This window comes from Acomys russatus, chromosome 3, assembly GCF_903995435.1.
Source record: "Acomys russatus chromosome 3, mAcoRus1.1, whole genome shotgun sequence".
Classification (NCBI taxonomy): domain Eukaryota; kingdom Metazoa; phylum Chordata; class Mammalia; order Rodentia; family Muridae; genus Acomys; species Acomys russatus.
In genome coordinates, this window is record NC_067139.1 from 70,629,677 (window position 1) to 70,654,292 (window position 24,616).

General features: G+C 46.9%; 1 protein-coding gene across 1 annotated transcript in view; it reads left to right on the plus strand.

Moving 5' to 3' along the window:
* The first annotated feature begins 239 nt into the window (after positions 1-239).
* Polr3a (RNA polymerase III subunit A) overlaps positions 240-24,616 on the plus strand; it is a 38,090-nt gene continuing 13,713 nt past the window's right edge. Inside the window, exons 1-19 of the mRNA XM_051142519.1 lie at positions 240-449; positions 2,996-3,131; positions 3,559-3,696; positions 5,348-5,519; positions 5,755-5,909; positions 8,877-9,116; positions 9,221-9,383; positions 9,501-9,637; positions 12,199-12,302; positions 13,407-13,548; positions 15,156-15,296; positions 15,618-15,687; positions 16,456-16,583; positions 16,733-16,871; positions 17,866-18,030; positions 20,204-20,376; positions 22,206-22,317; positions 23,213-23,331; positions 23,890-24,027. Of these exons, the coding sequence (XP_050998476.1) occupies positions 406-449; positions 2,996-3,131; positions 3,559-3,696; positions 5,348-5,519; positions 5,755-5,909; positions 8,877-9,116; positions 9,221-9,383; positions 9,501-9,637; positions 12,199-12,302; positions 13,407-13,548; positions 15,156-15,296; positions 15,618-15,687; positions 16,456-16,583; positions 16,733-16,871; positions 17,866-18,030; positions 20,204-20,376; positions 22,206-22,317; positions 23,213-23,331; positions 23,890-24,027 (2,616 nt within the window). The 5' untranslated portion in view covers positions 240-405. The remainder of the gene's footprint in view (positions 450-2,995; positions 3,132-3,558; positions 3,697-5,347; positions 5,520-5,754; positions 5,910-8,876; positions 9,117-9,220; positions 9,384-9,500; positions 9,638-12,198; positions 12,303-13,406; positions 13,549-15,155; positions 15,297-15,617; positions 15,688-16,455; positions 16,584-16,732; positions 16,872-17,865; positions 18,031-20,203; positions 20,377-22,205; positions 22,318-23,212; positions 23,332-23,889; positions 24,028-24,616) is intronic.

Below are 24,616 nucleotides of genomic sequence, written 5' to 3' on the forward strand. Positions count from 1 at the left end.
AAGTATTGATTTTAATTTTCCCCCCAGTTGATGTAACTTTGGCCTTGGAAAGTGCAGTACTTCGCTGCTCTTTCTTATTTTTTTTTAACTTGATTTTTGTTTTGTTTTGTTTTGTTTTCTGAGAAACCCAAAGGCAAAGACATTTTTTGATCAGCATGGCCTAAGGAATTTTCATGCAGGAGGCGCTAGGTGGCGGTGCAGAGGTAGGGCTCAAAGCAGCGTGCGCGAAGCCTCTCTTGATAAACTCCCGGGGCGGAAGAGGAAATGGCGCGTGCGGCGCTCTACGGTGGCTGAGGAGGCTGCTGCTTCTCCCTTAACACTTACTCGTGAAGGACCCCTGGAAGGAGCAGCGACAGTGTTTTCTGTAGTTGGAGCCCCGAGAAGGGCACCAGGGCAGTCGGCACCATGGTGAAGGAACAGTTCCGCGAGACGGATGTGGCTAAGAAAATGTAAGATGCGGCCAGGAGTGGGAGGCTGGGGACGGAGGTCCCGGGTCCCAAAAGGTCCCAAGTGAGGGACAGTTGTTAAGAGAGCGAAGAAAGAAATTCCAGGATGGGATTTCAGATCCTGGGGCAGTGGAGTCGGGGGAGGTGTCCCTGGACTACGGCGGAGAAAGTGGGATGGATTGAACAATGTCGGGACGGGTATCCTGGGCCAAGATGCCCCCTCCCGAAGCCATGAGCTCGGCGAACCCTTTTCCCTGGCACGAGGAGACAGTGTATGCTGACCCAAGGTTGCCAGCTACAAAATGACTTCATAGGCAGCAAGGTGGCAGGCCCTCCGCTTCAAAACGTGATTATTAAGCCGACTACCCTCCTCCTTATATGAGTTTTCCGGTTTTTGTTTTGTTTTTAAAAAGATGTATCTTTTTTTTTTCCCCCCAACGTACATGAGAAAGAATACTCAGGCCGGTGCTGTGCACTGACGCTTCCGCATGAATGCATTCTTTGCTGCTTTGTCTTGCAAGTAGTGTCAGACTTTTGAAGTGTTTGACCAGGACAACATCTGAGTCAGATTACTCCTTCTGGGAGATTGTGACAGGGATGCAGACTGGGAAGTAAGACGACATGAACGGGGGGGCGGGGGGGGGCGGGCGGTATCTGAGGGTGGCAGTGGGGACATTGGAGAGAAGCGAATTCAAGGAGTCTCAGGGTATAAAGCGGAAAAGAGAACTGGCATTGACGTAATTGTATGCCCGTTACCATTCACTGAAACAGAAGTTACCTGGGTGACAGCACCCCCCCCCCCACACACACAGCTGTTCTCAGTCTCCACCCATCCCAGTCCTGCACACCTACTCTACTCACATAAAATACTTTCTCCCACAGCAGTCCACGGAGGCTGTAAGAATTGCAGATGGGGGGGGGCGGGGCTGGAGAGATGGCTCAGAGGTTAAGAGCACTAACTGCTCTTCTAAAGGTCATGAGTTCAGTTCCCAGCAACTACATGGTGGCTCACAACCATCTATAACGAAATCTGGTGCCCTCTTCTAGCCTGCAGGCAGAATGCTGTATACATAATAAATCTTAAAAAAAAAAAAAAAATGAAAGAGAGAGAGAAAGAAGGGGGCCAAGCCTATAATCACAACCCTCAGGCCAAGGCAGGAGGGCGGGAGTTGAGGCTCTCCCAAGCTGCGTAGCTGTGCCCTTCATTTCAGAACAAAAGGAGACCCGGGTACTTGACTCTTCCAGCAGTTCTCCGTTACAGGGACACTCGATTCCCAAGCCTTGGCCCCGCAGGCCTCCCTAGACTCATCGTGTGCTCCACTGTGTCACTTGCGTGTCATTCTTTGATGGTGCCCAATGCGTGTGGGCAGGGGAAGCCTTCCGTTTCAAGTGTTTATTCTCCTTAATTGCGTTATGAGTGGGTTCCTTCCTGCTTGGAATTCAGCTGGAAAGTCAGCTTCGCAGAGAGGCTTTCTGACCAGACAAATATCACCACTCCATGGGACATTGGTTCCATACCCACTACCACCCCCACCACTCCAAACAGATAGTAAGCTATGAAGATGCTAAGTCCTTTATACAGAGTGGCACTGTGTGTCTAGATAGACTATTTGGCCATGTAAGTTGCTGTTTTACTGTGTGTGTGTGTGTGTGTGTGTGTGTGTGTGTGTGTGTGTGTGTGTTTTAAAGAAAATAACAAAAGGGAGAGAGCCTGTACATTTCAATATAGACATAATTTCTCAGATACAGTGAGCTGGAAATGCCTGTGCCCAGTTAACTAGAAGCAGCTAACCTAAAGAGATTTGGAAGACATCATCTACACAAAGGACACACTTGGGAGGACTGTGTGATAAAAAGAAAACGAGGAGGGTTGTAACCTAGGATGGGGGTTGGGATGGGCTCTGATATTTAAATAATAGCAGTGGGAGAAGAAAACTTCAAAAGGCACTAAAGGAGTAAGTGAGTAAATAAACGAGTAAATAAACGACAGTAAAGGAAGAATATACCGAGAGAAGAGAAAACAATGTGCAGGGCACCCTGAGAGCAGAGAGACGGAAGCAGTTCAGGTTGGACAGGAATTGGGACGAGCCTCCAGTGCCTGCAGGACAGTAAAACAAGAAAGTGATGTTCTTTTTTTTTTTTTTTTTTTTTTTTTTAATATTTATTTATTACATATATACATATAGTGTTCTGCCTGCATGTGTATCTTCACGCCAGAAGAGGGCACCAGATCTCACTATAGATGGTTGTGAGCCACCATGTGGTTGCTGGGAATTGAACTCAAGACCTTTGGAAGAGCAGACAGTGCTCTTAACCTCTGAGCCATCTCGCCAGCTCCAAGAAAGTGATGTTCATCACTAGGCCGCTCACCAAGTTCATGACCTTGGAGAGCAGTGCGTGTCATGAGGAAAATAGAAACTTTCCCATAGGATAAAGGGATGTTTTGAAGGAAGACTTTGAGATGTTAAAATACATTTGGGTGGACTGAGCCTGTCCAGAGAGTCGGAAGGGCAGGTTGGTTTTGATGGTTTTGTTTGTTTCTGCTGCAGAAGCCATATCTGTTTTGGAATGAAGTCCCCTGAGGAGATGCGCCAGCAGGCACACATCCAGGTTGTCAGTAAGAACCTGTACAGCCAAGACAACAACCATGCCCCCTTGTTGTATGGAGTGCTTGATCATCGGATGGTAAGGCCGGGTCCCTCCCAGTGTCTGAAGTTGACGCACTAAGTCAGGTGGCTTGCCATATAGCAAGGAGCCAGGGCTTCTCCCTCTCTCCCTCACCAACATGAATGATAAGGAGTTTCCCATATCAGTCTGATGCTGTTTGTGAGGTAGGAGAATTGGGCCCCGTTTCTCTTTTCTTTTCTTCTTCTTTTTTTAAAAGATTTATTTATTATGTATACAACGTTCTGCCTGCATGCATGCCTGCACACCAGAAGAGGGCACTAGGTCCCATTGTAGATGGTTGTGAGCCACCATGTGGTTGCTGGGAATTGAACTCAGGACCTCTAGAGGAGCAGCCAGTGCTCTTAACCTGTGAGCCGTCTCTCCAGCCCAATTGGGCCCCTTTCTTGTGCTCTCCACTTAGGGTTGGGTGTACTTTCCTCCACAGGGCACAAGTGAAAAGGACCGTCCTTGTGAAACCTGTGGGAAGAACTTGGCAGACTGTCTAGGCCACTATGGATACATTGATCTGGAGTTGCCGTGCTTTCACGTGGGGTACTTCAGAGCTGTCATTGGCATCTTACAGGTAAGCCAGGGAGATACTCAACGGGGCTTGGGGACGTTGGAGTGAACTCAGGAACTGAGCGAGGAGGGGTATATCCACAAGAAGTTCTTATACTAAATACATAGCATTAAAATCTTACATTATGTTAAATTCCTTACAGATTCTGTAATGTTTTCTTTCCCTTGAGAAAGTAATAGCTGTCAGTGGGTAAAGGCACCAGGTGCCAAGTCTGACCACCTGAGTTCAATCACCAGATCCCAAGTTGTCGAAGGAGAGAACTTCTGTTCTCTGATCTTCTCACTAAAGTAAATACTTGTTGGGGGCTGGAGAGATGGCTCAGAGGTTAAGAATATGGGCTACTCTTGCAAAGGTCCTGAGTTCAATTCCCAGCAACCACATGGTGGCTCACAACCATCTATAATGAGATCTGGTGGTGCCCTCTTCTGGCCTGCAGGTGTACGTGCATGCAGAACACTGTCAACATAATAAATAAATAAATAAATAAGTAAATACATGTTAAAAAAATCCTCCAACAAATTAAAGTGGTATTATTTATTGCAAACAGTGCTAAGCCAGGCTTAACACACACTGTATTCTTAGCATCAAGAAGCAGAAAAGGAGACTCCCAGACCCAAGGCCACCTGGCTGTGCAGTGAAACCTTGTCATAAGGCCTTAAAAATCCGGATTCCAGCCAGGCGTTGTGATGCACAACTTTAATCCCAGCACTCTGAGTCAGAGGCAGCTGGATCACTGTGAGTTCGAGTCCAGCCTGGTCTGCAAAGAAGTTCCAGTACAGCCAGGCCTACACAGAAGAAACCTTGTCTGGAAAAATAAAAACAAACAAATCCAGATTCCACCTGTTAAAAGCTCTGTAGGAGTGGCGAGGTACACCTGTAATCACAGGGCTGGAGAGGCAGAGGCAGGAAGATTGCACATTTGAAGCTAGCCCGAGACGTGTAGTGAGTTCAAGGTCAGCCTGAACTAGATAAGAAGACCCTGTCGCAAAAAGGAAGGGCAAGCCGGGCGTGGTGGTGCATGCCTTTAATCCCAGCACTCAGGAGGCAGAGACAGGCAGATCTCTGTGAGTTCAAGGCCAGCCTGGTCTACACAGTGAGTCCAGGACAGCCAAGGCTATACACAGAAACCCTGTCTCAAAAAACAAAAACACAACACAACAGCAACAAAAGGGCAATATGTATAGTTCATTGATAAGCACTTGCATAGCATGCATAAGGCCCTACGTTCAATTCCAAGCACTGTACAAAAGTAATAACAGTTCAAACAGTACAGAAAGCACAAAGAAAAACACAGCAACAAAATCTTGCTCTCTGGTCCTGAGTGCTGCCAACATTTTGGGAACACTATGGCTGCCTCTATGAGCAGATCTTGGTTCATGAGAATGCTCTCCGTGTACACAACAAAGCCGTGGCATTTAGTAGTTTTATTACATTTATTTATTTTGTTTGTAGGGGGCCTCTCAGTAGAGGTCAAAGGAGTGGGTTTCCTCCCTCCACTTTGAGGTTCCCAGGGGTAGGAGTCAGGTCAGCAGGCTTGGCAGCAGGTGCCTTTCCCAGTGATCTGCCTCAGTAGCTCCAGAAGTGCCATTTTGAAGAGGAGGAATTTTTTTTCAGCCTCTTATCTTTTGTCTCCATTCTGCTTAAACTTTAAAAGATGATCTGCAAAACCTGCTGCCACATTATGCTGTCCCAGGAAGAGAAGCAGCAGTTTCTAGATTTCCTGAAGAGGCCTGGCCTGACCTACCTGCAGAAGCGAGGCCTGAAGAAGAAAATCTCAGATAAGTGCCGGAAAAAAAGCACTTGTCACTACTGCGGTGCCTTCAACGGTGAGGGGAATGCCCAGAGCCTCGGGGATGGCCCCTCTGCCTACTATATTTCATGAGTTGGTTCTGTGTGATGTTTTCCTGTGAATTAGGCTTCAGGGTCCAGTCGCTAGCTGGTGTGCTACTAGGAAATGTTCCTCTCCCCCCTTGATTGATGTATGGCTTCATTAGACTGTTACCTATAGCCAGCAGAGCTGAGAACCTTTTTTATCCTTGGTAAATGACTTCACTCTTGTAGGGACTGTGAAGAAATGTGGCTTACTGAAGATAATTCATGAAAAATACAAGACCAACAAAAAAGTTGTGGATCCCATTGTATCAAACTTCCTGCAGTCCTTTGAGACAGCCATTGAGCATAACAAAGAGGTCGAACCGCTGCTGGCAAGGGCACAGGTGAGCTCTCAAGCATCGTATGGGGCACACATCAGCACACACGTACATTTGTGCACGCTCCTTCCGTCCTGCACTCTCCATCCCCAGTGCATCCACGTTCTTTCTGTTGTTGTTCTGTTTTGTGAGACAGGGTTTCTCTGTAACATCCCTGGTGCTTTGCAGACCAGGCTGGGCTTGAACTCAGAGATCCTCTTGAGTGCTGGGATTAAAGGCATGTGCTGCCACGCCCGGCTCTACATTCTTTTCTCTTTGATTTTTTGAGACAGGGTTTCTCTGTGTAGCCTTGGCTATCCTAGGCTCGCTCTGTAGACCAGAATGGCCTCGAACTCACAGCGATCCACTTGCCTCTGCCTCCCCAGTGCTGGGATTAAAGGCGTGCACCACCATGCCCGGCTCAGCTCTACATTCTTTTTTTTTTTTTTTTTTGGTTTTTCGAGACAGGGTTTCTCTGTGTAGCCTTGGCCATTCTGGACTCACTATGTAGACCAGGCGCACGCCTGGCTCCTACATTCTTAAAAAAGAAACGATCCAGCAGTGTTGTCAGCTCTCCACAGTACCTCATGGGACTGTGAGAGATGTGTATCTGGCACTGAGTTTATTTGAATTGACTTTGTAACTCCATTGGTTGGTTCCTGATTTCTCATTAGTGTTTTCCTTTCCTTATGGGGGTGGGGGTGAGGTGGACAGGTTCTCAGAGTGTAGCCCAGGATCCTCCCTCCATTCCCGTGATTCTTGTCTCCTAAATGCTGGCATTACAGGCTTGTGCCACCACGCCCCGGCCATGGGTAGATCTGGTTAGTCCAGCCCAGTATATACTTTTGTGGGCAGCACCACATGATTGTGTAGAAAAAGACCTGCAGCAGTGACTCTCAAGCAGTACAGGTCCTCCAGGAATTGGACAGAAATTATAGTCTGTCCCCAAAAGACTCATGAGTCCTCACAGTCACATCACACAGTACAGGCCCCGGGGCTGATGAGACCCTCCATGGAGGGCAGCAGTCATTGTGTCTCCCTCATCCTCTGCCGCTGTGCTTTCTCACCTGTCGTTCCTGGTCTTTGTGTCCTTGTGTAGAGCACAGTTGCCAGAAACCTCTGCCCAGTGCCCCCAGGCAGGCCTGTGTGTCACTCTTGGAGAACTGCTCTTCCTAGTAAGTGGTTTCTAGACATTCCAGTGTCCCGTCTAACTGACTAGTTCATAGCTGAGGTCTGGCCTTTGTCCTGTTCCTACCAATTCTCAGTGGACTTCACCATTTCCTACCTTATTTTCTCAGATGCTAGGGAGGTGTGCATAACTGGAAGAGGGGAGCTAATGAGGGGCATTTAGTGAGGGCCTCTGCTGATCTCCCTAGTTATTGGTGTCATCCCCGCTGCACCACAGTTGCCTTCCTCCCGTGCTTTGGGGTCCTAATGGCAGTAGCTATTCAGATGTTTCTTTCTACCTTTGTTGCTCTCCTAGATCCCCAGGGGAAATGTAAGATTCAGTTAATAAATCTCCAGAAAATGTAACAGTAGAAAACAAGACACATAATGACCATTTATTGTTTCTGTTCTATGTCAGCGGTTCTCAGGTTGTGGGTCTTGACTCCCAAGGGTTGAACATCCCTTTCACAGGGGTCACCTGAGACCATCAGAAAACACAGATGTTTACATAATGATTCAAAACAATAACAAGATTACAGTCATGAAGTAGCAATGAAACTAACTTTAGGGCTGGGGGTCACTACAACATGAGGAACTGTGTTAAAGGATTGCAGCATTAGGCAGGTTAAGAACCACTGCTCTATGTAGCCCTGGCTATCCTGGAGCTCACTATGTACAACAGGCTGCCCTGCATCTGCCTTCCAAAGGTGGGATTAAAGGCATGTGACACCACACCTAGCTCCATTCTTTGGATTTTTTTTTAATCTCTGGTAAGTTTCCTAGTTCTTAATAAGTTAGTGAATCATAGCTTAACTTTTTTATTTTGTTTTGGGTTTTTTTTTTTTTTTTTTTTTTTTTTTGGTTTTTCGAGACAGGGTTTCTCTGTGTAGCCTTAGCTGTCCTGGACTCACTTTGTAGACCAGGCTGGCCTTGAACTCACAGGGATCTTTGCCTCTGCCTCCCCAAGTGCTGGGATTACAGGCGTGCGCCAGCACACCCAGCTATCACATTTTAACATTTTAAATAAAATATTTTGTTAATCATTAAGAATTTCATAGCTGGGCATGAAGGCGCACACCTTTAATCCCAGCACTTGGAAGGCAGAGGCAGGCGGATCGCTGTGAGTTCGAGGCCAGCCTGGTCTACAAAGTGAGTCCAGGATGGCCAAGGCTACACAGAGAAACCCTGTCTCGAAAAACCAAAAAAAAAAAAAAAGAATGTCATATATGCATATAATATATTTTCATCACATTCTCTCCCTACTCTTCCTCCTAAGTCCCCTCAGATCCACTGCTTGTCCCTCCCCAGCTTCATCTTCTCTCTCTTTTAAATAATCCACCAGGTCACGTTTTTGCTACCCATATATGAAAGTGTGGGGTCATCCACTGGAACATGAGTGACCCACCAGGGGCTGTACTGTCAAAGAGAATTGGCCCTCCTTCCCCTAAAAGCCATCAGCTAGCAATGGCCTCCCAGCTAAGGGTTGTCTTGTGAGCCCGTCCCCTCCTTCACAACATGACAATTAGTGAACTTAATTCAAAGGTAATACAAGCTTATTAAGAAAAACACGATTATAATAAAAAGACAAAGATTCGGCCAGTGAGATGCTTGCAAAAGGAATTGAGTTGACCGTTCAGAGCCCTCAGGTGGGGAAGGACTGTGTGGTGGTACATGCTTATAATCCCAGCTCTGGTGAACAGAGACAGATGGAGCCCTGGGGCTAGCCTAGGCAGGTCTGCACCACATAGCAAACACGGGAAAGGTGGCCCTGCCAACCTATAGGAAACTAACCTGCTATCCCCATCCCTTCCTTCCTACTTCCTGTAGGAGAACTTGAATCCCTTGGTAGTTCTGAACTTGTTTAAGCGCATCCCAGCTGAAGATGTCCCTTTACTCCTGATGAACCCAGAAGCTGGAAAGCCCTCTGATCTGATTCTCACCCGACTTTTGGTGCCTCCCTTGTGTATCAGACCTTCTGTCGTGAGTGACTTGAAGTCTGGAACCAATGAAGATGATCTGACAATGAAACTGACAGAGATTATTTTCCTAAATGATGTTATTAAAAAGGTCAGTGTTTCCCATTAACGTGTGCATTCTGTACTAAGTGTGTCTAGAGATGGTTGATCGGTAAAGTGCTAGAGCAGGTCAGTTTCTGATCTCTGTGCTTGTAGCACCGGATCTCGGGAGCCAAGACCCAGATGATCATGGAGGACTGGGACTTCCTGCAGCTCCAGTGTGCCCTCTACATCAACAGCGAGCTCTCCGGCATCCCCCTCAACATGGCACCCAAGAAGTGGACACGAGGCTTTGTCCAGCGCCTGAAGGGGAAGCAGGGTAGGTTCTTGGCGAGATCTGCCATAGTTACCTATTGAGAGAGTATATGTCTGTTCAGATAACCCCAAACAGCACAGGGTATATCATGGGACCCACGGTGTGTTTTGATTTATTCAGGTCGATTTAGAGGTAATCTGTCAGGGAAGAGGGTGGATTTCTCTGGTCGAACAGTCATCTCACCTGACCCTAACCTCCGGATCGATGAAGTAGCCGTGCCAGTTCATGTGGCCAAAATTCTAACTTTTCCTGAGAAGGTCAGTACCACTCAGCTGCTCACTTCTCTTCTTTCAATCCAATGTTTTCATTTTGATAGTTCATGCTGCACATAGAGGCAAATCTCCAGAAACCCTCACAGCTTTCCGGGAAAAGAAAAATCTCATTTCACTCTGTTTATGGGTTTGTTTGTTTTTAAGTGTGTGAGAGCTCTGTCTGTGTGTACATCTGCACCGGAAAGTAGCATCAGATCCCACTATAGATGGTTGGGAGCCACCATGTGATTGTGGGAATTGAACTCAGGACCTCTGGCAGAGCAGCCAGTGCTCTTAACCCTTGAGCCATCTCTCCAGGTCACTCCACTTTATTAAGCATACATAACCTTTGTGACTTCTATGCTGGTTCAGTCGTAGTTGTAGCTGGTGGTTGGTGGGCCTTTGTTTTTGTATGTTTGTTTGTTGCTGAGGTAGCTATCCAATCTGGGACCACTTGTGCCAGGCATGTGACCCTTCAACCATTGTCCAACCACAGACCAAGAACGGAATCCTGCTGACTCTAATAAAATAGCTATATTCAATCATTGTTTTTAAGTGTTTTGTTTTTGGTTTGGTGTAGTATGTTTTTGTTTTTGTTTTTAAGACAGGGTCTCACTATGTAGCTCTGGCTGCCCTGGAACTCACTAGGTAACCAGGCTGGCCTTGATTTCACCAGTCTCTGCCTCCTAAGTGCCAGGATTAAAAGTGTGTGCCACCACCACCTGGCTCAGCTTTTTAAGTTTTTTGTTCGTTTGATTGGTTGGTTGTTCTTGTTTGTTTTTTGTTTTCGAGACAGGGTATCTCTGTGTAGGCTTGGCTGTCTCCTGCACTCATTGGGTAGACCAGGCTGGCCTTAAACTCACAGCGATCCGCCTGCTTCTGCGTCCTCTGTGCTGTGATTACAGGTGTGTGCCACCACACCTGGCTAGCTTTTTAAGTTTTTAAAGAGATGGCCGATAAAGCACTTAAGTTACTTTCTTTGTACTCTGTTTTTACTTTTATCGTGTATATATGCATGAGTGTGAGTGCACATGCCCTACAGTATGCATATAGAAGTCAAAGGCCAAATTTCAGGGGTCAGGTCTTTCCACAGTGAGTTCCAAGTGGTTGAGTTCAGGTCCTCAGATCTACTGGCAAGTGCCTTTACCAAACCACTGAGCCCTCTCACCAGCTCCTATCTTACTGCTGTCAGTTAGAGATACCTGCAAATGAAAAAGGAAAGCTTTTTTATAGCTGCAAAGCAAAAGAATCAGCTTTTCATTTTTTTGCATTTTCCCCCAGTGCTGATGGGGGAACTGGGGCCTCATAGGCGGGAGGCCAGGTGACCTGATCCGAAGCCCATTCAGTAGTTTTTTTAGGGGGATTGGTGGTTGAGACAGGGTTTCTCTGTGTAGCCTTGGCTGCCCTGGACTGGCTTTGTAGACCAGGCTAGTGTGGAACTCGTGGCAATCCACCTGCCTCTGTCTCCCAGAGTGCTGCGATTATAGGAAGTCATACCTTCTATTTCAGGCTTCATCCCCACACCAAACCCACGCAATTCACTGTCAGCTTGGTCCGTGCCACCTCACCATTCTGCTTTGCACATTTGGTGATATGGGCATTTTGAGATGTGTAACGGTTTTGGGGGTGTTGTCTTTGGAGTGACTTGTGTCATGCTTCGTGTTTATGAATGCATACGTCCTACCTTCTGTGCTGCAACTTGTTTTTTCTACTGACAACTTTCAATCCCTTTGTTGGTTTAATTCTCAATTTTTAAACTAGTTCACTGAAAACGTGTTTTTGTTTTTGTTTTAACAGTGCTATTAAAAAATAGGCAGCACTTTCTGTTTTGCTTGTACATTTTTGTAGTCTAGCCATCCAAAGACTTCTGGTCACAAAATTGTCAAAATAATCAAATTAATCAGTTCTCCCTAGTTAGTTTTCTTGGGATGGGTTGTTAGTTTTCACTAAGTCAAAAAGTCTGATCATTTGAAAGCTGTTGCTGTTCACCCATAAAGCCTACAGCAGTCTGCGCTCAGTTCCCACTCTGAGTGCATGGAGACCGAGACCACTGTGGGGCCTGGTAATAAAAGCTTGCTGACCAGCTGCGTGCCTGATGTTTATAGACAACCTGGACCACTGATGCTTATGGCAAACCTGTTCCAGGTGCCCTCATTTGAGTGAAGAATGAGCCAATGCTGTCCTCTGAAAGCACTGACAGAAGTTACTGAGCATGGCTGGAGCAGGCCGCTGCCCATGCTGCCGCCGCCATCGTATCTTCTAAGTCTTAGAGCCTGGAAGACATTGGCAGATGAAGCTGCCTCAGATTGCAGTCCAGTCCAGTGTGGTACAGTGCAGTTCAGATGGGGACACTAGAGTCCAAGGACTTTGCCATGGCTCCTGTCTGCCAGCTTGTTGTTCTTAAGACTTCAGTCAAGACTGGGCCACAGCTGCCCCACGGTAGCTCTCTTCCTCATAGAACCTATACAAGGAACAGCTGAGTCCTGCTGGCTAGCTTCTAGAAAGGAAAAGGTGTCTTACTGTGTGTGTATGTTTTTTTTGTTTTTTTTTTTATCATGGTTCTATAGGTGAACAAAGCAAACATCAATTTTTTGAGGAAACTGGTTCGAAATGGCCCTGATGTTCACCCAGGAGCCAACTTCATCCAGCAGAGGCACATGCAGATGAAAAGGTAACGCTTTCCCAGTTGTGTGGAATTAACTTGCCTTACAGTACACTTCCCAACACCGTGGAATGCATTGCAGATACAGTGAGTGGCAGTTCAGAGCGTAGAACGTCCATGTTTGAGCTGAGTGAATCTGTGTCTGTCACTGTCTCCATTTGGCCACTGCATGTGCATGAAGCTTGTTCTTTCACATGCGGCGTTACTAGACCTAGGTGCAGAGAGTACCTTGAGATAGAAATGGCTCATGTTTTATGTCCTGGGCTCTCGAGGAGCTCTTGTTGGTGCATATTCCACCAGGTTAGGTTTGTAGTGCCAAGTGAGGTGGCTACAGGTGGCTTATATCTTGAGGGTTTTAAGAATCCTATAGAAAAAGGAATATTGCTATATTTCTATGATTCTAAAGCAAAATACTTTCATATTTTAACATCGTCTTCTTAGATGTGGGGTTGAAGCCAGAGCTTTGAGGATGCCAAGCAAACACCCTATGTACTGCTGGGCTCCACTTCCAGCTCCCAGCACCCTCTCTAAAAACAGGGTCCTGCAGGGCGATAGTGGCGCATGCCTCTAATCCCAGCACTCAGGAGGCAGAGGCAGGCAGGCTCTTGAGTTCAAGGCTAGGCTGGTCTACAAAGCAAGTTTTAGGACATCCAAGGCTACACAGAGAAACCCTGTCTCAAAAAACAAAAACAAAAAAAGGGGGGGAGGGGGTCTCTCTGTATAGTCCATATTGGGGTATAATCTCAGCTAGGATTTGAACCAAGGGCTTCATCCATGGTAGGTTACTGCTCTACCACTGAGCCATATTCTTGGCCACTTTCCCATAGATTAGCAACTTTTTTCATGGTGACACATAGACCAGTGTTATGACTTGAGAATGGAGCCATGTATGGTGGCGTAGTCTGTGGTACCAGCTCATGGAAGGTTAAGGCAGGAGGCTTACAAGTTCCAGGTCAGCTTGGGCTACATGGGAAAGACCTTGTCTCAAATAAGTCAGGAAGGTGGTAGCATCTCAGCTTAAGTGTTGTATGTAGGCTTTGGTTCCTGATCTGAAGTGGGAGAACTGTGGTGAAAGAACTTGGTTCAGAGATCATGTGTATCCTGCATGCTCAGGTTCCTTAAGTACGGAAACCGGGAAAAGATGGCTCAGGAGCTCAAGTTTGGTGACATTGTAGAGAGACACCTGATAGACGGAGACGTGGTGCTGTTCAACCGGCAACCATCACTGCACAAGCTGAGCATCATGGCGCATCTGGTGAGTGTGGGTTACTACTATTTCCTGCTGAGTGGGAGCTTACAGGATATACTCAGAGCTAAATTCTGAACAAGTAAAGTTAAAATTGCTGGAAATCGCAAAGTTTTATAACTTTCAACTTTCCCTTTCAAGTTGAAATAAAACTTGTTTTAACCTTTAAAATTGTGTGTGTGTCTGTCTGTCTGTCTGTCTGTCTGTGTTCATGCTATGATGCATGTGTTTAGAAATTTAGTCTTTTTTTCTGTGTGCTTTCCAGAAATTGAACTCAAGTTGTCAAGAATAAAACCTTTAATTTTGACTTCATTTTACTTTATTTTTTAGATTTTATTTTATGTATGTGTATGTGTGGGTGGGTGGGTGTGTCTGTGTGTATTTCACATGTGTGTAGGCACCCATAGAGACCCAAAGGGGACCTGGGATCCCCTGGACTTGGATTATAGGTGGTCTGAGAGGACCAGAATGGGTGCTGGGAACTGAACTTGAGTGTGCTGGAGTAGCAAGTGCTTGTAACCTCAGAGTCATCTGCAGCCCGCTTCCCTTCAGAGTTCTTAAGATGGGAGGCATCAGAGTCACACCCAGCACACAGTGGCCCAGATCTAATTGAGTGTTGGTGTGAAACGGCTGGAATGGTTTCATTTGGCAAAGGAAAATATGTATGTTGTGCACATAGCTTTGTATAAAATAGGCAGAAAATGATTTGGTTTTGCTTCTGCTTTGTTAACTTGGCAACTAAAATGCCTAAAATGCTTTCATCAATGGGTCTCTTGAAGTGTTGAGTGCCTCACCATAGAGTCAGGCATGGCTTTGAAGAGCTGTGTGCTATGGACTTCGATGCTGCCACTGCTCTCCGTCCCTGTAAGCTCGAAACAGGCCTGAAGGTCTCACCAGATTCAGGTTCAGGTTTTTGGCAGAACTGATGGATAGACGGTGCTAGTTATTGCACTTGGCTTCTTTGGGGAGGTTCGTGTGATCTGGCCACCCAATTCTTGCTGACGCTAAGAAAAAGATTTTAAAACCTGAGGCTACAAAGGGAGCCCAATTTCAGATTCCTTCTGTTCTCAATGCCTTATCCAGACTTTTTCATGAAAGTATTTCCTTTGCTGTTAGGGCAGTGGCTAACCCTGAGTACAGTTCACAAAGGAGGCAGCATGCATGGCTAGTTCGCTCCCTTTATTTTTAGTTTGGGGAGTTGAGACTCAGTTCTTCCAAGTTATTTACTTGATAGGCTTAGGTTTCTTGGTTTTTTGCTTCTACCTGCTACAAACTTAGTATGAAACTTTATGAATATTTGGGGAGCGTGAACTGTACATATTCTCTTCTGTGTTGGTATTACCCAATAATAGGTTAAATTTGGCTTGGTCTACTAGAGCTTGTTGACTAAATATGCAAGTGATTTATGTTTACCTCAACAGAATAAATAGATGTTTATTCCTTAAAATGCCCAGCTTTCTAAGCAGCATTGTCTGTCCTTTTCCCCCACCCCCCAGCCTCCCAACCCCCACCCCCAACCCCCCATCCCCTCACCCCATGGCTTGAAGCAGAGAAGCTGTTGGGTGCATGCCTAAGTCCTTTTCACATTTCACACTGTTTTGTACGGTGTTCTACAGGCCAGGGTCAAGCCCCACCGGACCTTCAGATTCAATGAGTGCGTCTGCACTCCCTACAATGCCGACTTCGATGGCGATGAAATGAACCTGCATCTTCCCCAGACAGAGGAAGCCAAAGCAGAGGCCCTTGTTCTCATGGGGGTAGGTGGTGGGGCACTGCCCGTGAGAAGGGTCCCACATGAAACAGCACTGCAGATCAGTGCCCGGCTCGGTGCTATGCACCTTTAATCCCAGTACTCTAGAGGTAGAGGCAGGCCAATGCCTAGGTTACGTAGTGAGTTCCAGGCCAGCCTGGGCTACAGAGTGAGCCCCTACTAGATAGAGAGTTTCCTTTTCCCTTGATAGACAACGGCGCTTCGAGGTAGTAAGGATGCTGGGGTGGAGTCCTCTCTGTTCCGCAGTCACGGGATGGGGGCTACAGTGTCCACCCGAGTGGCTGACTTGTGCTTCTTCCTCCTCCAGACCAAAGCCAACCTTGTAACCCCAAGAAATGGGGAGCCACTCATTGCCGCCATCCAGGACTTTTTAACAGGTAAGTTTGTGACGTCACCTTGAAAGGAGACCTAGTTTTCAGCCACGGTGATTGGGGCATGGCCTGAACTAAGCGCTATCCATTGTCTGTACTTGGAGTGTTGTACTTTTGGTTTGAGGCAGGGTCCCTGTGTGGCTCAGGCTGGCCTGCTGCTCAGAATCCTGTCCCACACTCCCAGGTGCCAGGGTTATAGGTGTGCACCACTGTCCCTTGCCCTGTATTTAGGCTTGTTACTTGCCCTTGAGCTTGCTGGAGGGTTTTGTTTTTGTTTTGTTTTTACTGATTGTTGAATCATTTGATCTGTGTGTGCTCACCGAGCTCCACAGACTTGACATTTATTTTTCTGTTGTTTCTTTTGTGGTGGAGGCTGAGGGCGGGAGTGCTTCATGTAGGCTGAGTCCAGAGGATTCTGTGGGGCTTCATATAGGCTGAGTTGGGGGAGCAGTTTGGAGTGGCTTCATGTCACGTTGTGTTGGGGAGTGTTCAGTAGGGCTTCATTTGGTCTCACCCTGAGCTTATGATGCAGCCAATGCTGGTGTTCCTGAAACTGGGGGTTTTCTAGGCCTAGTGTCTGGCCTAGATACTGCCACAGCTCTGAAATGAAGCAGTGGCCGAAACAAAGCCACTTTTCTAACTCTGGGGTAGAGTTGGGGGTCACAGTCTGTTTTAATTCTTCTCTGGGGAACAGTGTGACAGGATTTGAAGGTTAAAAATGCATGCATTGCCCAGCGCGGTTCCTTTTCTCTGTATGCTGCTCCTTTACCTTAGGCGCCTACCTCCTCACACTCAAGGACACCTTCTTTGATCGAGCCAAGGCTTGCCAGATCATCGCTTCAATACTGGTTGGCAAAGATGAAAAGATTAAAGTGCGCCTCCCACCCCCTACAATACTAAAGGTGCGCTGGGGTCCGTGGGGGTTGCTGGTGGAGTGGAGGGGACGGTGCTGGTGCTGGGCTTGCCTGTAGTCACTGTACCTTCTTGCCTTCCTGACATGTGCTATGTTGAGAGCAGACTTAGCCCTCATCTGCTGCCTCTTTTCCTCCAGCCTGTGACTTTGTGGACAGGAAAACAGATCTTCAGTGTCATCCTCAGACCTAGTGATGACAATCCAGTGAGGGCTAACCTTCGAACCAAGGGCAAGCAGTACTGTGGCAAGGGGGAAGACCTCTGCATTAACGATTCCTGTGAGTGGAAGGGAAGGGGCGGGATGGGAGGAGCAAGCAGGTGGAGAAGAGCAACTCCATTGTTTCTGCAAAGGCTCAGGAGGAGTCGGTTTCTTTAGGAAAGTGTCCATCTCTGCTTCTCTAGCTGGCGGAGATCATTCCAGCAGAGTGGTCCTTTCCAACAGCCTTGTCAGTTAATGCAGCTTGTCTTTTTTTCTGGGGAGTGGGAAGCAGGCGGAGATCAAGGGTTGCATAAGGTTCATAATTTATTATCATTATTATCCTCATCATCATTATTATACGTGCCTTTTAGACAGTGTGTTCATTGTCTAACAGCACAACTAAAGCTAAGTTTTTACAGAGGTAAGGTCTCAGACTAGCCCAGGCTGGTATGGAGCTAATAGCAGCTCTTCGGCCTCACCTTCAGGGTGCCGGGACTTAAATGCTGGATAGACCCACCTGGCTCTTGGTGGTGTGGGTTGAACTCAGGGCCTCATACTTGATGCTGTCATGGAGCTATACCCCTCCCCAAGACTGGTTTTATTTTGTTTTTTAACTGATTTTACTTCGTCAGAAAGAAGTCTTGCTAACATGAAGATTCAGTATAATATAACAGAAAGAGGATTTAAGGACAGTATCTGAGTCTCTTTAATAAAAACAGTGACCCTGAGTGAGGTTCATGACCAGGACCCAGGGGTTACTCTAGCGCAAACTCATGAGCTCTCCCCCGGTCACTGGCAAACAGCCACTGGCATAGCGAGGGTCAGAGTGAACGTCACTAACCAGGGCCCTGGGACTGGCTGCGGCAAGTCTGCAGGGTGCCCTACTATGTTCTCAGAAGATCTGAACTTCTGCTGTATTCTGGTGTTAGGAAGGACACTAGTTCTTCTCATATTTGTTTTTTTTTTTAAAGGAGAAATTCTTTGGCTGTACTTTGAATTTTCAGTAAATGTAAAACATTTTTCTCAACTAGATAATTGTTCATCTAAATGCATTGTCAGTATCGCCCTTCCAGATGTTACTATCCAGAACAGCGAGTTGATGAGTGGCAGCATGGACAAAGGAACCCTGGGATCAGGGTCCAAGAACAACATCTTCTACATTTTGCTACGAGACTGGGGGCAGAATGAGGCTGCCGATGCCATGTCGCGGCTTGCCAGGCTGGCGCCTGTCTACCTCTGTGAGTGTCTTAGCAGCTTCCTGCCTCATTAACACTGCACTGGGGGAAGTCTTAGTGTTTCATGACAGTGTGTTCTTCCACGGCTTCACCCCCACACCACCCAGGACAAAATGCCGAGTCATTTGTGGATTGGCAGATTTGAATTTGATTTTTTTTTTTTCCCTAATCAGAACCTGCAGTAGCCTGCTATTGTCTATAATGGGGTGCATTGCATAAAAGGCCCTTTGTGCACTACCTCCCAGGTACCTGGGGAAGGTCTGCAGTCTCTGGGCTTCCCTTGCACCCCAATTCCAACAGGATGATTCACTATCAGACCTCCTGTGCTTACTCACTCTTTCCTTTGCTTGTTCGTATATTAAGTGATTTTTATTTTGTTTTATTTTTCAAAATACAATTTCTCTATGTAGCCCTGGCTGACTTAGAACTCATACCGTAGGTGAGGCTGGCCCCAAACTCTCAGAGATACACCAGCCTCTGCCTCCTGAAGGCTGGGATTAGAAGCATGGCCACCTTATCAAGTGGTTTTTACATGTTTCCAAAATTAAGTTTTATTGCTGTTGTGTGTGGTGGGTTTGAGTGTGTGTGACTGGTGCCACAGTGTGGAGGTTAGAGGCAACTCGCAGGAGTCTCTCCTTCCAGCATGTGGGTCTTGGGGCTCAGACTCTGGTAGTCAGGTCTGGTGGCAAGTACCCTTGTTCACTGAGCTGTCCTGCCAACCAGAAAATTGACTCACACTTGACTGACTTCTTGGATGGAAAATCCTAGACTGGATATTTTCCCTCCAAATTCCTTCAGTATTGATCTGTAGCTTCTAGCGGTGCAGTGAAAAGGGTGTCACCGTTTTATTCCCTCAGCGTTTCGAATCTTTTGCGTTTGCGTGTGTTTCATCTTGTGTTTATTCTTATTGGATAAGTTTACAGTGGTAAGCCTTGGAGTAGGTCTTTTCATTTCATCTCCGTCAGCTCCTATAAATTTGCATCAGTGTCCTTGATTTCTGGAAATTTCCTCATTATTTCTTTGATAATTTTATCCCTATTTCTTTCTGTTTCGAACTTGTGTTAATTGAATTTATATTTTGCTGCATCAATTCTGCCTTTCTTACCTTTTTTCTGTTTTCTATGTCTTTATTCTTGATTCCTTTGATCTTTTATAATTTCTGCTGATTTTAAATGTTTTCTTTGATATGTCTTGGATTTCTGACAAAATTTTCCGTGATTATTATTGTCAGAGAAGGTGAGGCTTTGTCATCTACAGTGGGATTTTTCCAGCTTCCTCTTATTGTTTGTTTTTGTTTTCAAGGCAGGTTCTCACTCTATAGCCCTCGCTGCTCGCTGGCCTGCAGTTGATGTAGAACAGGCTGGCTGCAAGCTCATGGTGATCCTCCTGCCTCTGCCTCCCATGAACTGGGATTAAAGGTGTGCGCCTCCATGCCAGGCTGGAGCTTCTGTAGTTTCATGTCTGGATTTGGCTTTGAGTGCTCTGAAGGAATATTACTTAGTATTTTTATATTTGTTTCTTGAATTTTCCATTTAGGGAGGTTTGATTTCCTCAGACATCAGAAGACATCTCTTCTAGTCTAATTTCCCACCCAGGGGATAGTGACTTGGAGCTGGACAAGGAAGGGGCTCAGGGCTCCCCGTCATACATTGTACAAGTGGTTTTCCAATCTCTTGTCAGCCTGTTGGCTGTGGCTGGTATTCCCAAATCCAGAGTGCTTGGCTCCTTTCCTGAGTGTGTGAGCTGCTATGCCAGAGCAAAGCCCAGAGCCTGCTCCTTACACAGACTTCCCGCCCCTTCTCCTTCTCTTCGCTACATTAGTCTCTGTCTGCAGAAACTAGTCATCTCACTTCTAAGCCTCTCCAGACTTGATGGTTCTCCACCCGAGGAACTGGAGGTCCTCTCCTTTCACAGGCAACTAAGACTGAGTCACGCGTTTCACATTTGAAGCTTAGGCCTAGTCTACTGGAGATACATTTGTATTTGCCTCTTTTTTTCCCTGTTGGGGACTGAACCCAGATTCACATAGCGTTCTCTCCACTGAGATACACCCCCAGCCTGGCACCTCCTCGTTTCTCTTTTTGAGAGTGATTTCAGTGGGGGAGGGTAGGCTTTGGGGACAGCTTGACTGACAGTGGTCATCACTCTTTTACTCAGCCTGCCCATTCTTCCTCAGCTAACCGTGGCTTCTCAATTGGGATTGGTGATGTCACCCCTGGCCAGGGACTGCTGAAGGCCAAGTATGAGCTACTAAATGCTGGCTATAAGAAGTGTGATGAGTACATCGAAGCCTTGAACACAGGCAAGCTGCAGCAGCAGCCAGGCTGCACTGCGGAGGAGACGCTAGAGGTGAGACTGCCCTCCAGATCGGCACGGTCAGTTGACCTGCTCACAGTGTGTTTGGGATGGGCCAAAAGCCATGAAGAGAAGAAGGCGGCAGAGGAGCAAGAAGGGAAGCCCCGTCTTGCCCCAGTCCTGGCATGTTTTTTTATGTGTTTAACAAGGCAGGGCCATTGTTCCTTGCAACTCCACACTCTGTGATGTGAAGACATGGGCATCTGCTCATTGGACCACACGGGGGCTGCTCTGGTGTCCCTCAGTGCCTCTGCCCTTCCTGTTTGCAGCATCCCTCCATGGAAACCTCACTGTAGCTCTCAGTGGGTTGACATTATCATGACTTGAATATAGGACAGAGGATGCTCATGTTGGATGGTCCTACACACCCAGCCCGCAGCCTCCTCACGTTTGAAACCATTTGGCTGAGTGCTAAACTGGCCAGATCAAAATCTGCTACCTCTCCTCTAGGAGCCTGGAGTTCCAAAGTAGCTAGAGCAGCAGTTGGGGTACCCAGGCTTTGTTTTGTTCTGTTCCTGACAGCCTCACTCTGTAGCTCAGGCTGGCCTCTAATTCAAGGTCTTCTCACCTCAGCCTCAAGTCCGGGGATTTGCCAGTACGTGTTACCATACCTGGCTCTCTTCTGCCTTCTCCAGGGCCTGCCCTTGCACCCTTACCTCACTATAGGTGGAAGACAGGCTCATGAAGCACTAAGTGTCTAAGCTGCATGTGGTGGCACTATAATCCTAGGCACCTGGAGGCTGAGGTAGAAAGATGAAGAGTTCAAACCCAGTATTTTGTTTTCTCTTCAGATCACATAACTATTTTGCTAAAGAGAGTTCAAAACCAGGTTGGGCATCCTTAGCAATACTATGACTGAAAGAGAGCTGGAGAGATGAAGAAGTCTTCCTTTTTGAGACAAGGTTTCTCTGTGTAACTCAGTCTCTAGTTCACAGTCTTGCCATAGCCTCCTGAGTGTGGGCTTGAAGGAGTTATTAATCCCCTGAAAGTCTGCTCGCTTTCCTTCAGTCTTCCTGAGTCTTCAGACAGAGAGGGAAGAGGATGCTTCTCACTGTGCCTGTTAGAAAATAGAGGTAGGGCTGGAGAGATGGTTCAGTGGTTAAGAGCACTGGCTGCTCTTCAAGAGGTCCCAAGTTCAATTCCCAGCAACCACATGGTGGCTCACAACCATTTGTAATGTGACATGATGCCCTCCTCTGGCCTGCAGGTGTACATGCAGGCAGAACACTGTATACATAATAATAAATAAATGAATCTTTTAAAAAAAAGAAAATACTTGAGGCTTCAGTAGGATCACAGCTTCTAGAGGGTGCAGCGCCTTAAATTGTGACTTGTGGCTGTGCTTTCAGGTCAGGGTGCTGTAGTCATTCATTCTTTGCTCATGCAGACTGAAGCATGCTTGGTGAGAGCAGGTAGAAAGACGCATTGTCCAAGCAGAGAAAGCACTTGTCCTTCACGTGCGTACGGTGCGTCTCTATAGGGGCGTGCCTACACACGGCCGTAAGTCCAGTTGCTGTCACATAGACAGCAGCACACAAAGCCATATGCAATCTGCTTCATGAGCAATTTGAAATTGTTTTCAGGACTTTGTTTTAAATTGCTGTTCACATTCTTCCAGAACTCTTCCAGAAGAAAAGCCTTTATGCAGCTTGGGCTTTTTGATTGTCTGAGCTCAGTAAACTTTATTGATTGGAATTCTGACATGCTATTTAAATGTTTTTGAATTTTCTATAAATGTCAGATTGAAGGGTTGTGATCTGCAGCACCAGAGTATGCCTCCTCAGGGACTGCGTTTTCTTCCCTCCTGTACCCCGACTCCCCAGGCCCTGATCCTGAAGGAGTTGTCTGTGATCCGGGACCATGCTGGCAGTGCCTGCCTCCGAGAGCTGGACAAGAGCAACAGCCCCCTCACCATGGCCCTGTGTGGCTCCAAAGGTGAGCTAAGCCCTCAGGGTTGTTGTGCACCCTGTAACATCATGGGCGCCCTTCACTTCTTTAAGTTCTTGCCTTTAAATCTTGGAAGACTGAGCCTTTGTTTGCATCTGGGGCAATTTAAGTCTTTGGAGAAATTAGTTGGTAGTATAGCTGGGTTTTTGAGTTTGAAGGTGCTTTGACTAAATTTGACGTTAAAAAGAAAGCTGAAAATTTTTAGTTACAAATTTAGTAATGTAGCACTCCTCCTTCCTCTTCATCTCCTTCTCCCCCTCCTCCTTTTCAACGTGCATGTGTGCATATGTGTGTGTGTGTTACTGAATATCAAATCCAGAGCCTCATAGCTTAGGCAAATGCTCTTCTACTGACTCTAGCCCTAGCTTAGATGTGTCAACTTTTCACTTCATATTTACTCAGTCCCTTAAAGCATTAGGTTTCACATACCATGCTCACACTCAGAACCTCAGGCTTCCATTGCTGTGGTTTTTGTTTCCTGTGAGGTGGGGTCCCGGCTAACTTGGCTGCCTTTTGCTCTTGTTCTGCTTCCTTCTCGTGGTGCACACTTAGGATCTCCCTCCTTTGTCTTTGCTTCTCACTCGGCCACACACATTCAGACGCCTTCTCCCTGTCCTCTTCTGTGTGCTACCCGCATGTCCACAAAGACAATCTGGTGTCCATCTGACAGTGGCCCTTGGCTCCACCCTACACGTTCCCATGCCTCGGAGCCTTTTCTTTGGCTTCACCTATATTCCTGTAGCTTCCCCTTGGACTCCTAGGCTGAGAATGAGGGTTGCACTGTGTCACCCTGTTTTCATCCCTCTGTTCTGCCTGGCTTCTGTTACTGTTTTACATTTTTACCTTTTCCAGTACAATTTTACATTTCTGACCTGTTCTCTAGGTTCCTTCATCAACATATCACAGATGATTGCCTGTGTCGGGCAGCAAGCTATCAGTGGCTCCCGGGTTCCAGATGGCTTTGAAAACAGATCTTTGCCTCACTTTGAGAAGCATTCAAAGGTAAATGGCAGTGAAAGATTGGAGATGTGTTTGTCTGGATCGTCCCATGAGGAACACAGATCTAAAGGCATCAGTTGTTTAGTGTGGTGTTTACTGTAATGTGTTGCTGTGGCCATCGAGGTCCGCTTCATGTCAGTCTTCAGCCGTTTGAAGTGCCTGTGCGGTGACTATTGGTATGTCAGACTTGCACCACCATCACTAGAGTCTATTTTTATATTTTTAGTAGCTCTAGCTGCTTAGGGTTCTGGCTTGGAGGTAGGCGGGAGTGGCCCATAGCTTCCCAGGGAATGGGTCAGGCACCCTCTGAGGTCCTGGACATTCCTGGGATAGCAGCTCCAACTCCCATTTTCCTCTTCTGAGTCACTCACCTGCACTGGCACTCTAGCAAGGACAGGCTGTCTAAATTATTTCTCTTATAGGCTACGACATATAGCACCTGCCAGTTCTAAGTCACTGGCTGGATGTGTAGGCCCCAGGGGATATCTTTTTATGTAGATGGGTTTAGAACTTTGAACCTTGAATCTTGTTTGATTTTTCTTTTCTCCTACTTTTCTTTAGCTCCCTGCTGCCAAAGGCTTTGTGGCCAATAGCTTTTACTCTGGCTTAACACCTACTGAGTTTTTCTTCCACACAATGGCTGGTCGGGAGGGTCTGGTCGACACAGCTGTAAAGACTGCTGAAACAGGATACATGCAGGTAACTTGAGGAGGTGTCATTTGCCACAGAACAACAGCACTGGGTGAGTGTGAGCTGTGCCTGGGGGGGGGGGGTGTGTATGTGCATGCGTGCGTGTGTGTGTGTTTTGCCTGTGAGCTATGATTTACTCCCATCTTGGTATTGAAGGGGAACGTTTAGACATGTTGCTTCTCTGGACCTGAAGAAACAAACAAAATACCCAGCTGAGATTATCCTGTGCGCCCGGAATGGTAGAGACCAGGCCAGAGTCCTTGTGGCTGAGTTCCCTAGAGGTGCCTGCTGAGCTTGTAGCCTAGAACTTGTCATTCAGCTTCCCTGAGCTGTTTCCTAGCATGACTGGGATGTGGGGGTGATAGCTGCCTGCTAGTCACCTGTGGTTTTAATTGAGAATTCCTGATCATTCTGTTTTACCAATAAAGACTCAGGAGCCAGATGTTGTGATGAAAAGCCTGCTAGCTCAGAGAGACAGAGAAAGCACCCAGCTGGCAGTTCTCCTCAGTGCATGTCCCAATGGAGAAGGCCAAAAGGCTCACTAGATCAACTGACAGCCCAGGAAGAAAAAGCCAAAAAACTCAAGGCTAAAAGCTTG